At 35.8% G+C, this 13,976-nt stretch overlaps 1 protein-coding gene across 4 annotated transcripts in view; it reads right to left on the bottom strand.

Annotated features, from left to right (window-relative positions):
• Positions 1-37: 37 nt before the first annotated feature.
• Positions 38-13,976, bottom strand: part of KLHL2 (kelch like family member 2) — a 115,564-nt gene continuing 101,625 nt past the window's right edge. For 3 of the 4 annotated variants that reach the window (XM_034959371.4, XM_034959372.2, XM_034959373.2), the window contains 6 exons: positions 12,435-12,632; positions 11,613-11,714; positions 9,819-9,947; positions 9,019-9,159; positions 5,213-5,356; positions 38-1,157 (listed from right to left, as the gene is read on the bottom strand). In XM_034959371.4, coding sequence (XP_034815262.1) covers positions 1,129-1,157; positions 5,213-5,356; positions 9,019-9,159; positions 9,819-9,947; positions 11,613-11,714; positions 12,435-12,632 — 743 coding nt within the window. In that variant the 3' untranslated portion in view covers positions 38-1,128. Of the gene's footprint in view, positions 1,158-1,807; positions 1,872-5,212; positions 5,357-9,018; positions 9,160-9,818; positions 9,948-11,612; positions 11,715-12,434; positions 12,633-13,976 lie in introns of all 4 variants that reach the window. The other variant, XR_004671261.3, reaches the window with a different exon arrangement.

Raw genomic sequence — 13,976 nt, 5'->3', positions numbered from 1 at the left:
CACAAAACTAAATAGATAAAAATCAAGAACACTGTGAAACAAATAATATACAAACTTTTATTCAAAGTTAATTCAAGAAAGACATGTTTTGGTCATTTTTAAAGAGATTAATTGAAGATCTCAGAAAAACTGTATCTGATCAACACACATGGCTACTCACAGAAAGTTCTCTCTTCTGTTAATAGCAGCTAAATTTATACACACAGAAAAAATTCCGAAGACCATGCAAATTCAATTGAATTCCATACATTCATTATATTCATCAAAAACCTGCAGTAATGTTCATGCCGAAGTGTTAATTTAAGAAAAAAATTAAAAATACACACCAAAACATGACCAAGATTAAACTAAAGAAAATAATAAATAAGCATAATTTATATTGTATTTTAAAAAGTTTGGCATCACACATATTCAAGTGTGTTACACCAGGTCCATTCCTCAGAAGTGGCATTTAAAGTGTTAAGCATTGTTAAATATCAAAAAATACAACTCTGTTTTACAATGTAGTACTGGCATAATTCAAAGTACTGTGCCAATTATAAATAGTATAATCAAGTTTCAAACATCTTTTCAAACATATTTAAAGGAAAGCATATAGACACACATTTATATGCACATAATTTATTATATTCATGTAATCAAAGTTATTTTATAAAAGCAAACAGTGTATCCCTCAACTAGTTTGTATACTTACGTAGATTTTAGTATCTGTTGAAAGATTTTCAGTTCCTGGTATACAGATTTTTAGAAGAAATAAAGATAAAATTTAATTTTACAAGAACACACATTACTTCATCCTCCTTCACAAAATAATCTGTAGTCATTCAAGGTTGATAAGAACTAGTCTTTATGAAAGCAACTGTTGTCTAAAGACTACAGATTAAGTCCTGCAGTCCAGGTTTCTTATGAAAATTCAGTCAGCTGCTGCTCATTGCAGAAAAAGCCTACACGGTGCTTCTACCAAAAATAATCTTCAGTATCCGAGGCCTATAAAGGCAGACGATCGTATCTTCTGCTGAGACTTAAAGTGCAGCTACAAGTGGAGAAGTGCTAGATTCTCAGTCACTTCACAAATACTTGTTGAAGGCTGTTTCTCATGTATAAATATGCTGAAAATGTCCTTCAGGCTCATAATGGTTTATCAATAACTGTGACCCCTGAGCAAAGAAATGAAGAGAGAAATAAGAAGTCACAGGCAGCATTCTGTATCTCTGAGAAAACACTCAATTCTTCATTATAATACGAAGGCAGGAGGAACCGTACAAATCATGTTTCAGAATCTCTTTCTTAAACTTTAGTAGTAGTATCATTTTAATCTAAATGACAGTGAAAACTCTGTTTAGTTATGGACTAGTTAAATATAAGACTATTTAATCCAGAACTAGTCTTTTCCTCTTTGTAGTTACAATTTGGAAAATATACTCAAAAGGGAACACAGAAACTTTTGAGCATGATGGATATGTTCATTATCTTGATTGTGGTGATGGTTTCATGGGTATATACTATGTCAAAAGTAATAAAATTATATACTTTAAATATACAGTTGACCCTTGAACGACATGGCGGTCAGGGGTGCTGACCCTCCACGCAGTCAAAAACCCATGTATAATTTTTTACTCCCGCACAATTACTAATAGCTTACAGTTGACCAAACGCCTTACTGATACAGTCAATTAACACATATTTTACATGTAATATATGTTATGTATGTCATAACATGTTATGTGTTATATATTGTATTCTTAAAGTAAGCTACAGAAAAGGAAATGTTATTTAAAAAGTCATAAGGAAGAGGAACTATATTTACTATTCATTAAGGGGAAGTGGATCATCATCAAGGTCTTCATCCTTGTCTCTTCACATTGAGCAGGCTGAGGAGGAGGAGAAAGAGGAGAGGTTGGTCTTGTTGTTTCAGGGGTGGCAGAGGCAGAAGAGGTGGAGGAGGTGGAAGGGAAGGCAGGGGGAACAGGAGAGGCAGACACACTTGGTGCAACTTTAAGGAAATACACTGTAATTCCTGTCTGACTTTTTTGTTTTTTTCATTTCTCTAAAAATGTTTCCACATAATACCAATCCTCTTTCCACCACTTTCTTCAGTTACAGTGCACATATCATAGAAGGGCCCATTTCATAAAGTAAGTCATAAACAGTCTTGAATAACCAAACCCTTTTGCCAGACTGTCTAATGTCAATTTGTTTTCTGACATTGCTTCTACATCTTCTTCATTGTCTGGCAGTGGTTAAGAAGCACTCATCTCCGTCGAGTCATGTTCTGTTAATTTCTCTGGTTTGTTATCTATTAGCTCTTGAATTTCTCCAAGATCCATACCTTGAAACCCTTCACCATCAACCTTTATAGCCACATCCATGATCTCTTTCATGATTTCTTTGACTGGCTCTGTCATAACTCCTGTGAAGTCATACACAACATCTGAACACAGTTTTTTTCCAGCAGGAATTTATTGTTTTGGGTTTGATGACTTTCATAGCTTTTTCTATAACAATGATATATTCAATGGTGTAATCCATCCAGACTTTCATGTTTTCTCTGTTGAGATTCTCTTCCATAGCACTGGCAATTTTTTCCATAGAGTGCCATGTATAATGAACCTTTAAGGTTCCTATGGTCACTGATCTAGAGGCTGAATTAGATACATTGTGTTTAGGGGCAAGTAGACCACTTCTATGCCTTTGGTGTTGAACTCATGGGGTTCTGGGTGGCCAAGGGCACTGTCCAATATCAAAATAAAAAGCAGTCCCTTACTGGCAAGGTACTTCCTGAACCTGAAGCATAGATGGAACCAGTCCAGGAAAAGGTTTCTTGTCTAGGCCTTCTTGTTATACAATCAAAAGACTGGCAGCTGGTATTTATATTTTCCCTTCAAGGATTGGGGGTTAGCAACTTTTTAGATAAGAGCAGTCCAAATCATAAACCCAACTGCATTTGCACAAAATAGTAGAGTCAGCCTATCCCTTTCTGCCTTAAATTCTGGTGCTTGCTTATCTTCCTAATAAATGTCCCTGGTGGCACATTTGTCTGCATTAAAAACTTGTTCAGGCAGATATCCATTCTCCTCAACAACTTTCTTCATGGCATCTGGGAGCTCGTCTGCTGGCCCCTTGGTTGACAGAAGTGTTCTCCTGTTATCTTGACATTTTTTGAGCCAAACCCCTTTCCAAAATTATCAAGTCATCCTTTGCTTGAGTGGGCTGAGGAAATTCTCCAGCTTTAGATCCTTCACCTTCCTTTTGCTTCAGGTTGTCATATAATGACTTTGCTTTTTCTCAAATCATATTAGAGTTGACAGGTATGCCTTTCTTACAGCAATCCTGCACCCACCAAAAACCAAAACCAAAAAATCAAAAATAATAAAAATAATAAAAATTTAAAAATTAGCCAGGTGTGGTGGCACATCCCTGTAATCCCAGCTACTCAGGAAGCTGAGGCATGAGAATCATTTGAATCTGGGAGGCGGAGGTTGCAGTGATCTGAGATCACGCTGTTGCACTCCAGCCTGGGCGACAAGAGTGAGATTCTGTCTCAAAAACAAAAATCCTGCACCCACATAAAAGCTGCATGTTCAACACAAGATAAAAAGGGATTTCACAAAAAGTGTGAAGTTTTCAAAACTGCTGGGATGGCTGCAGGGACGGCTTCATGAATTTCCTTTTTCCTTTTTACAATGATCCCTACCCTGGATTCATTTATTTTGAAGTGGTGGGCAAGTGCAGCAGCAGACCTCAATCCATGGTATATCTCAGGCAATTCAGCTTTTTCTTGTAATGTCATGACTCTTCTCTGCTTCGCTGAAGCACTTCCTAGCACCATCACCGGTGGCACTTTGTATGGGTCCCATGGTGTTATTCAAGGTTTATGATATTGCAGTAAACATGATGAAAAATAAGGCAGAACCATGAGAGAGAACTTTTTACTGAGATACGCATCGCTGAAGAGACAAATTGCTCTTTCAAAGGTGATTAGCGCCTCACAGCTTTTTAAGTGGATACTCACAACAGCTGAGCTCACCAATACAGCAACAGGAGACGGCTATAAAATTATTATAGCAGTACAGTAACATACTACAGTTAATTTCATGCAGTTATGATTTAATACTGTATCTTTGTGGTTTGTTCACATTTCTCTGGACTGTGAATGACACCATCTATGGTTTGTGGGTGTTTGTTCCCGTAAGAGTTTGTGTGCATATGTTTTGATAAATTTTAACTTTTTGTAACAGATTTGTAGATATTTTGTAGTAAATGATAAAACAGACTAATATCTACATATATTTTATGTGTTCATAATCTTAAACTTAATTTTTTCAATATTTCTAGGTTATGCAGTGCATCTGAGTTTTTTCAAACTGTTACAAATCTCCAAAAAAAATTTTCCAACATAATTATTGAAAAAAATCCGCATGTAAGTGGACATACACAGTTCAAACCTGTGTTGTCCAAGGGTCAACTGTACGCTATGTATTCTGTCAGTTTATACCTCAATGAAGTTGTTTTAAAAATTCATCTAATATTCATCCATGTTATACTGGAATTCTACTGTACATAGTTCTTCTCAGTACTGTTTTGAATGATACATAAGCAACAGTGATGGTTAATGAGCTTAAACATTTTCTTCCTCCACTATTGGATCAATTTTGTTACAGAAACATTATACTATTAAAAGCAAGATAAATATAATTGAAATAAAAAACATAAAGACTCACCATAATATTTATTAAAATTATCATTTATCTTACTAAGAGAATGGACCAAAAAATCACATTTTATAACTCAACCAGTACTATGCTTAAGAAAGAAAAATTATTCCACAGCCTCACTATAATACTATCTCATGGAGCCACACCATGGGGAGATGTAGGAATCCTATCCTATTTCTTGGACATCTCAGGAATTAAAGCCTTGCCACATATGAATTCTTCTCCTCTGCATACAGATTTTAGCTACATTAAATTTTATTATATGATTTTGTATATCAAAGATTTGGGATTTTGAATACAAATGACTGTAGAATGACAAAAGTATACTGGTGCTTTATTTCAGAATATATACAGCCAATGTTAATCATCTTAAGAATAAGATATAAACTATACCTTGAGAAAAGACTTTATTCTTATAACAGAAAAACTTCGTTAATATAACATTCATAATGAGGTCATCTTTTTGTACGGAAATTGACTTTAGAGACAACTGTTACCTGCATAACTTCTCCCTGTGCTCATACACGATGACACAACTGTCCATTTATCGGTTGTTGGGTTATAATATTCTACTGACGCCAAGTTACAGGAACCATCATCCCCTCCAACAACATATAACAGACCATTAACTGCACAAACTCCTTTAAAAAATTACAGAGAGAAAACAATTATTTTAAAAATTGGGATGAATATGAGTATCACTGTACATGTTTAGTGAGGTAATCCAGAGACACTAATTTCTTTGAAAGGAGGCAAGAAGAGAAAATAGTGAGCATGAAAAGAATTCTTTTTATATTAGGATAGCCAGGCACCATGGCTCACGCCTGTAATCCCAGCACTTTGGAAGGCCAAGGTGGGCAGATCACTTGAAGTCAGGAGTTCGAGATGAGCCTGGGCAACATGGCAAAACCCCATCTCTACTAAAAATACAAAAATCAGCCAGGCATGGGGGAATGTGCCTGTGGTCCCAGCTACTCCAAGAGGCTGAAGCCGGAGAATCACTTGAACCCAGGGAGGCAGAGGCTGCAGAGAGCCAAGACCACACCACCGCTCTCCAGCCTGGGCGACAGAGTGAGACTCTGTCTCCAAAAAAAAAAAAAAAGAATTCTTTCTATATTAGGAGACCATAATACCACTTCTAAGCTCCTACTGAGTGTCATTTATGCAGTAGTTACTTTATATATGCATTATTCTACCTAATTTTCACAACATTATAGGTTAGAAACTATTTTGACCCTCATTTTTTTTTTTTTAATAAAAAGTCAAAGTCAGCTACTTAGGGAATCTTAAGGAAGAAAATATATGTTAGTAGAAGGTAAAAATATTCTTAATTTTAATTATCACACTGAATGGTTAGCTATTTTATCTCCCTTTAAAGAGAACAATATTATTTATCTATTAAAATAACTCTTTTCTTTGCAAAAATTCAAAACATCTAGAAAAGTATTATAAGAAAAAAAGATGACCTCCAACCTTATGTCTCTTAGAATAATGACCATTAAAATTTTGATCTCTACTCTGATTAACTTTTCTCCATGCATATATACTCAGACACTTTGTTTTTTAACCCCAAAGTAGCTCACACTACACATGCTACTTTATTAAATAACTTACCCACCCTGGCCAACCAACCTACCTTGGACATTTCCTCAAGTTAATAAATATAAATGTAATTTTTATGTATGACAGTTTATTTAATCGTTTTTTTACTGATGGATATTTAAGTAATTTTGATTTTTTTGCTGTTACCAATGATGTTGCAATGAACAAAGATCCCCTGAACAGTGTTTTGAATACTTGAGCAATTTTTCTTAATATAAATTATTAGAAGGAAAACTGCTGAGTCTAATGGTAAATGCTTTTAAAAAGCTATTTCAATGTAATTTTTTAAAAGTACATTTAATTTCTTATAAAAAGTTCAGTGCTACTATGAACTTATACTAGAGGGCATCAAAGAATCCCGAAGAATGCTGCCCAAATCTACAAAACTTTGTAGGAAAAAAACTCATACCATTTTAAAGTTGTTCAAATACTTAAAAGCAAGAATCAAATGCTGCTGCCACACAAGCTCCACACAGTAGTTACATGTGTATGCAACACTGTATTTCAGCCTATTGATGGACAACATAGGACTGTGAGAGAAAAAATGATCTCAAAAATGGCCCTGCTATGATGGAAGGCATCAACAAGGAGACTATATCGTTCTAAAGAGTTTTCCCAATCATATCTACGAGGGGCTCACAGATTAAAGAGCATCCAACTGCAGAAAGGGAGGTTGGTCCATACATCCATTTGAATATCTTAGCTATACATTCAGAAGACATCAATTTTACTAACCCACTAACTCACGACACCAGATTCCTTTTAGGCGATAGGAGCCAAATCACTTTGCCAAAAGGATGCACCTTCCTGCAGTGTTTGATGGTTCCAGTTTATTCAGTTTACTTCAACACAATCAAATTCATATTGAGAACCTATTACAGATGTGCTAGGTATTAAAGGTCTATATATAATCATCTAATTCAAATTTATTTCATTTTTACTCCACTCTTGGTGTCATAATTTACCATACTTATGAAAACTTTTGAAATCTGGCTTGTAAGCTGCTTGCTATTTCAAATTTATATGGATGCTTTCACCTCTCCCCGCTTAACATTGAATACATGTCCTCCACTCTTTGCCAGCTTAGTTCTTTCTTTCCAATAATTTAGGTGCTTGGATGAGGTCCTTAGCCTAGGTTATTAAAAAGGAAGAGCTGAACAGATCTTATCAGAAGTTTGTTTCAGATTATCAGGAATATGGAATGAGGGTGAGATTTTAAAATACTCTTATGAACTTAAATAATTTTAAAATATATGCTCAATTGGATTATATTGTATCTTGTAAATTATAAAAGTAAATAATTCAAATTTTGTTATTTGCATAGAAAATAAACATCATTGATTGAGAAGGAAAAACAAACTGAAAAGTAAGCTTTCAGATTTCTCTCTCTTCCTGATTATCAAATAAACTCAAGTAATGTTGTATAAATCAAAATATGAAACAACTTTTCAACAGAGACTTACGTCTTTTTCCTAAATCCTACCCTTTCCCACACAATTTTTTGAAGAACAGGATAATGGTAGCTCTATATATACAAATTATCTCTTTATTCTTCTACCTAAATGAGTGAATTTTGATATGAAAACAATAAACACATATAGAGAAAAAATAAGATTAGTCTAACCTTTAAGAAAATATTCATAAAAAGCTCAAATTGCAACTAAATTTCCTAATCCAGGAAGACACATGCACAAATCACCATGGCTTTTCTAACTTAATGTATACTGGAGTCACTTATTCTACTAAGGACCCATATTTGAGGGTCTTACCATCTAACGAACTGATTACCATATACAACTGACTAGATGACGTGCAAGGCCAAACAGAATTAATTATAAATTCTGGTCTGCTGCTAACAGTATCTGCAGTTCCACATACTTAGTCTCTCTTAGTAATCACACTTCTTTAAAGAGAAACTAAGATGAGCGCTGATGGAGGGGGGTGTCCAATGGTGTACAGTAAGTTTGAGACTCACCAGGAACTTATTTTACACTATGAGAAATGACATGAAGATAATGGCATTTTGAAGAATCCTAGCATTTCCTGAAAGGCTGTGTAGCTATCTTGAGTCTATTTTCCATTTGTATTTCCCTTTCTTGATTCTTCTTTTTAAGTGGTTAGTTCCCTAATCTTGAAGTTCTCCACTTTCTTAAAATTATTTGTTGTTATTGTTGTTGCTTTAGTTTTTCCATTTTTCTGGAAATCCTGAACTGTATTAAGCTAGGGTTACCTTTGCAGACTTCTCCTCTAGATTTAGATAATCAACTAGCTTTTTAACCTAGTATAAATATTTACTCAACTAGACTAAATTTCCTGAGAACTAGGATCTCCCGCGTATGATAGAGACATAGTAGGCACTAAAATATATCTGTTGTAAGAATGAATGAATTCAAGTATCATTTAAAGGGTCTACACCTAATTTAATTAGTCTCCACATTTATCACCAAAAAGTAGCAGCTAGTAGAAATGATGAGTTTACTGAAGTGTCACAACAACCTGTTATGTTCCAGAGACTATGGCAGGCATTCACTTTATAGGATTATTACATAAGTTTCTGTCTTTAAAGAGTTCAAAGTCTATCAGGGAACCCAGATCAGTAAAAGAACAATGGAAATACCATTGATATTCATTGATAGAGTGATACCAGTGAAACTTAAAATAAAATTCAACATAAGTTTTATAACCTTAAACTGACAGATACCTGCATTTCTTCTGCACATGTTCATATCTGCAACCTGTCTCCATGCGTTAGTGGTGGGATCATATACTTCAACACTTTTTCGTACTAAAGGGCCATCATGACCTCCTACAGCATACAATAAATTGTTTAACACACCAACACCTATAAAACACAACCAGCCAAATAGAGGGGCAAAAAGAACAAGAGATTTATATCATATTAGGTTTATTTAAATGACTTGTAACTAAAACTTTCAAAGTTATAATTCATAATAAAAGCAAGCTGATACTATAGCCTACAATTTAAGAAATGGAAATCAATAGAATTGATGATTAAATAAGCATCTCAACAAACTATTATTCTGAAAAAAGAGGCATGTCAAACAGAATAAAAATATTAATAACATGTAGGTGAAACACAGGGAGGGAAAAAGTCCTTTAATGTAATCCTTTTGAAAACAATATCCATAGTAAAATAACCCCATATTAAAGCACAAAATTTTAAGAAATATACATGAAAAGACTTGATTATTAAGCAAGTTCCCCAATAAGCACTAAAAACAAAAAACTAAAAGGAGTGCTAACAACTTGAATATATAAATGAAACAGAAATGTCTATGGCACTTAGACATTAAATTTTAAAGTAAAATTACTTTGTAATTACTCCCATTACCTGCACAATTCAAAAGACATTTAGCAGTGCCATTAAAATCAGCATATCATATATTTTCAGATAATGTAAAGTGATGCCACTGAATCATTTTACTTTAACTATTTTCCATCATTTTTGTGCTTCAGTTGCTAAAACAGGTTCACATGTACCTGCTCCACTCCGCCTGGTGCTCATTTCTGCTATATAGGTCCACTCATTTGTTGTAGCATTATAGCATTCTACCGTGCTAAGACACTGACGTGATGCTCCATCATAACCTCCTACAGCATAGAGCAAACCTACACATAAAATCACAAAGAAAGCCAAATTTATTAAAAAACAAACAAACAAAAAACACTAATTTTTCAAGCCAGAAAATATTAATATATTTTCCTTCATGGCAGCAGAGTTTCCCCTTAAAGTGCTGCTGATTTTTATGAACTATATTAGGGTCTTGCCTAATGGTGACAGATGGGGTAATCAAATCATATTATGAAGATCTGCAGGGTATATCTGATGATGTTAATTTTATACTTTCATCAATAATCTGATAAAATAGCACACTCATTATATCTTTAGGTAACACTATTTGATAAGTGAACAACATCCTGTAAGACAGAATTAAATGCCAAAGTTATCTTAGGAAATCGGAAAAAAGGTTAAATCAAAAATTAATAACAGAATGCAATGCAATATTACTTGGCATTAAAAAGGCATGAAGTACTAATAAATGCCTCAGTATAAATAAACAAATCTTGAAAACATCACCCTAAGCCAAAGAAGTGAGTCACCAAAGATCACATACTGTATGACTAAAATATTCAGAAGAGGCAAATCTCTAAGTGATAGAAAGTAGACTAGCAGTTGCTGAAGGTTGGGTAAGATAGCAGTAAGAGCCAAGGGAAGCAGGATTGCTTTTAGAGGATAATAAAAATGTTTTAAAATGAATTGCAGTGATGGATGCACAATGAACTGGATACATGAAATGGGTGAATTGTATGATGTGGATTATATCACAATAAAGCTGTTTTTTTCTAAGTGCAGAGATTACACCTACGATGAGGAGGGGGTGGAAACCTGCAAATTTGCCCAAGTCAATTAAAAAAAAAAAACAAAAAATAATACTTAGAGCCTTCCTTAACTTCTGTTGGGAGACAAAGTAGGATATAAATAAATAACTGTGGCAATCCATCCCTTAACAGCCCTTCTCCAGATATAAAATTACACATTTATGTCACCTGAATTGTTCCCCCAAACAACTGTTAAAATCAGTTGACAGTCTTATACAGCAGCAGTCCCCAAACCGCAGGCCATGGACCGGTACCTGTCTGGAACCTGTTAGGAACCGGGCTGCACAACAGGAGGTGAGCGGCAGGTGAGCAAGTATTACAGCTGAGCTCTACTTCCTGTCAGATCAGCAGCGGCATTAGATTCTCACAGAAGTGTGAACCCTATCTTGAAATGCACATTTGAGGGACCTAGGTTGTGCACTCCTTATGACACTCTAATGCCTGATGATCTGAGGTAGGAACAGTTTCATCCCAAAACCATCCCCCCAACCCACCCCTGTCCATGGAAAAATTGTCTTCCACAAAACCAGTCCCTAGTGCCAAAAAGGTTGGGGACTACTGTTATATAAGTCAAACACACATGTGTTATATAAGTCAAACACACACAGTTATATAAGTCAAACACACACACACACACACACACACAGAGAGAGAGAAAGGAGGAGGGATAAAGGGAGGGGGATAGTAAGGGAGAGAAAAGGCTTTATATAGGTTGATTTATATAGAGAAGCTAATTTTAAAAAGAGGATAACTGAAATTTTACAGTAATTACGACTTTTCTTTTTAAAATGATAATTAGCTTGCCCATTCAGAAAACTAAAGTTGAGATTACTGGAAGAACCACTCTCAAGGATCAAAAAGCCACATGTACCTGAAAGAACTGTCAACACCTACCTCCAACAACACCCACACCAACACTGCTCCTCCTTGTATTCATGGGAGCTACATGAAACCACTCATTAGACTTTATGTTGTATGCTTCCACAGATGACAAACCTATAATAAAGCACAACAGTCTTCATTTCCTTCTCTAAAAAATGTCAATAGTTCATATATATGGAAAAATACTTCAGGTATGTTATACTGGGCTAAAATTAAGAGAAGAAAATGGTGGAACGTAAACACAGCAATTACATGAAAAACAGGTACAGCTTGTTTTCCAGGAGGCTCCTACCTAAGCTACTGATATTTATAAGCTTTTAAAATTTGATGACTGATACTGATGCATAAGAAAGAAAATTTATATACTCAGCACTCATATCATTTAAGGAAATTCTTGATAAAATTTTAAACTTATCTTTAAATACCAGTTAAAACCTCACATGTTGTAATCCCAGCACTTTGGGAGGCTGAGGCGGGCGGATCACAAAGTCAGGAGATTGAGACCATCCTGGCTAACATGGTGAAACCCCATCTCCACTAAAAAATACAAAAAAATTAGCTGGGCGTGGTGGCGGGCGCCTATAGTCCCAGCTGCTCCGGAGGCTGAGGCAGGAGAATGGCGTGAACCCGGCAGGCGGAGCTTGCAGTGAGCCAAGATTGCGCCACTGCACTCCAGCCTGGGCGACGGAGCAAGACTCCATCTCAAAAACAAACAAACAAACAAAAAAAACCACAAAAAACCTCACGTGCCCTAATGTTGCCACAATTTATTCCATAAACATGACTACTACGTTCATTTTAGCAGCAATGTAGAAGAAATGAAAAGGAAATTACCTGTACTCCCATCAAAGCCTCCCACAGCGTATAACAATCCATTTAACACAGCAGCTCCCAAAGTGCTTCTCCGGTCTCTCATGTTAGCAACGCTGGTCCACTGGTCCTTCACAGGGTCGTAGGAATCTACAGTGCGAACTCTTAATGAGCCATTAAAGCCACCAACAGCAAAAACAAGTCCAGCCATGTAGACCATGCCTGCAAAAGGAGTACAGCATTTAATGATCAACATGCAACTCAACTACCACCAATATCCAAAGATTGCTTTCTGATAAGTCTATAGCTGTTGTCAGAACGTGCTACTCTTAGGAGCCTGATTAAATAAATCCTTGAAAATGCTATTCATTTGCAAGAACATCCAATCACTAAATTGTCTTTCTTTCTAAGGTTATTATTATTATTATTTCTTTCTTTCTTTGAGATGGAGTCTCACTCTGTCGCCCAGGCTGGAGTGCAGTGGCACCATCTCAGCTCACTGCAAGCTCAGCCTCCCGTGTTCACACCATTCTCCTGCCTCAGCCTCCCGAGTAGCTGGGACTACAGGCGCCCGCCACCACACCCGACTAATTTTTTCTATTTTTAGTAGAGATGGGGTTTCACTGTGGTCTTGATCTCCTGACCTCGTGATCTGCCCGCCTTGGCCTCCCAAACTGCTGGGATTACAAGCGTAAGCCACTGCACCTGGCCTTCTTTCTAAGGTTATTAAAAAATGCAATGGCATGGGCTAAAGTACCATGTTGACTCTTGGTTTTTTTAAATATCAATTTACAAGCTTAAATAATGAGCCATTATTTTCCAACTACTTGAACCTGTACTCACCTCCCATAGCTTTCAGTTTTGGATCTTCTAGCGGATATTCTTAGAATGAAACTCTATACGCTTATAATTTATTTGCATAACGTATTCCTAGTTTATCATGTTAGTGGGCTAAATCAGGGGTCGGCAAATTTACAGCTACAGGCTAAATTTGGTTCACCGAACTATTTCTGTAGAACCCATAAGCTAAGCATGGTTTTTATATTTTTAAATGGCTGAAAAACAACCAAAAGAGGAATAATATTTCATGACATGTAAAAAGCTATATGAAATTCAAATTTCACCATCCATAAATATAGTTTTATTGGAACACTGCCACACCCATTCACTTACATATGGCTGGTTTTGCACTATAGCAGTAGATAAGAAGCTGTGACAGAGACCATATAACCACAAAGCCTAAAATACTTACTCTCTGGTCCTTCAAGAGAAAGTCTGCTGATCCTTGAGCTAAAGAGATATTACGGAATCAGTAAATGGAGAAACTGAACTGCTAGACTCAGGTTTCAACCATCTTTTCACTTTTCTCAACTTTTTTCATGCTGCTGTCCTAATGGGACAGGCTCCTATCACCATCCACTCTGTTCTCTTTAACTCTGAATCCTCAGTTAAAGTTCCACATTCTCTATGATGCCTTCCCTGTCCACTTTAGCCTAAAAGGGATTACGTCCAGCTCCTGAACCCTATAGCAAATAACATCTATGTTGTGTACTTGAGGTTTAATAA

This window comes from Pan paniscus, chromosome 3, assembly GCF_029289425.2.
Source record: "Pan paniscus chromosome 3, NHGRI_mPanPan1-v2.0_pri, whole genome shotgun sequence".
Lineage (NCBI taxonomy): Eukaryota > Metazoa > Chordata > Mammalia > Primates > Hominidae > Pan > Pan paniscus.
The sequence above is the reverse complement of the archived record's forward strand: the minus strand, read 5'-3'. Positions and strand labels throughout refer to the sequence as shown.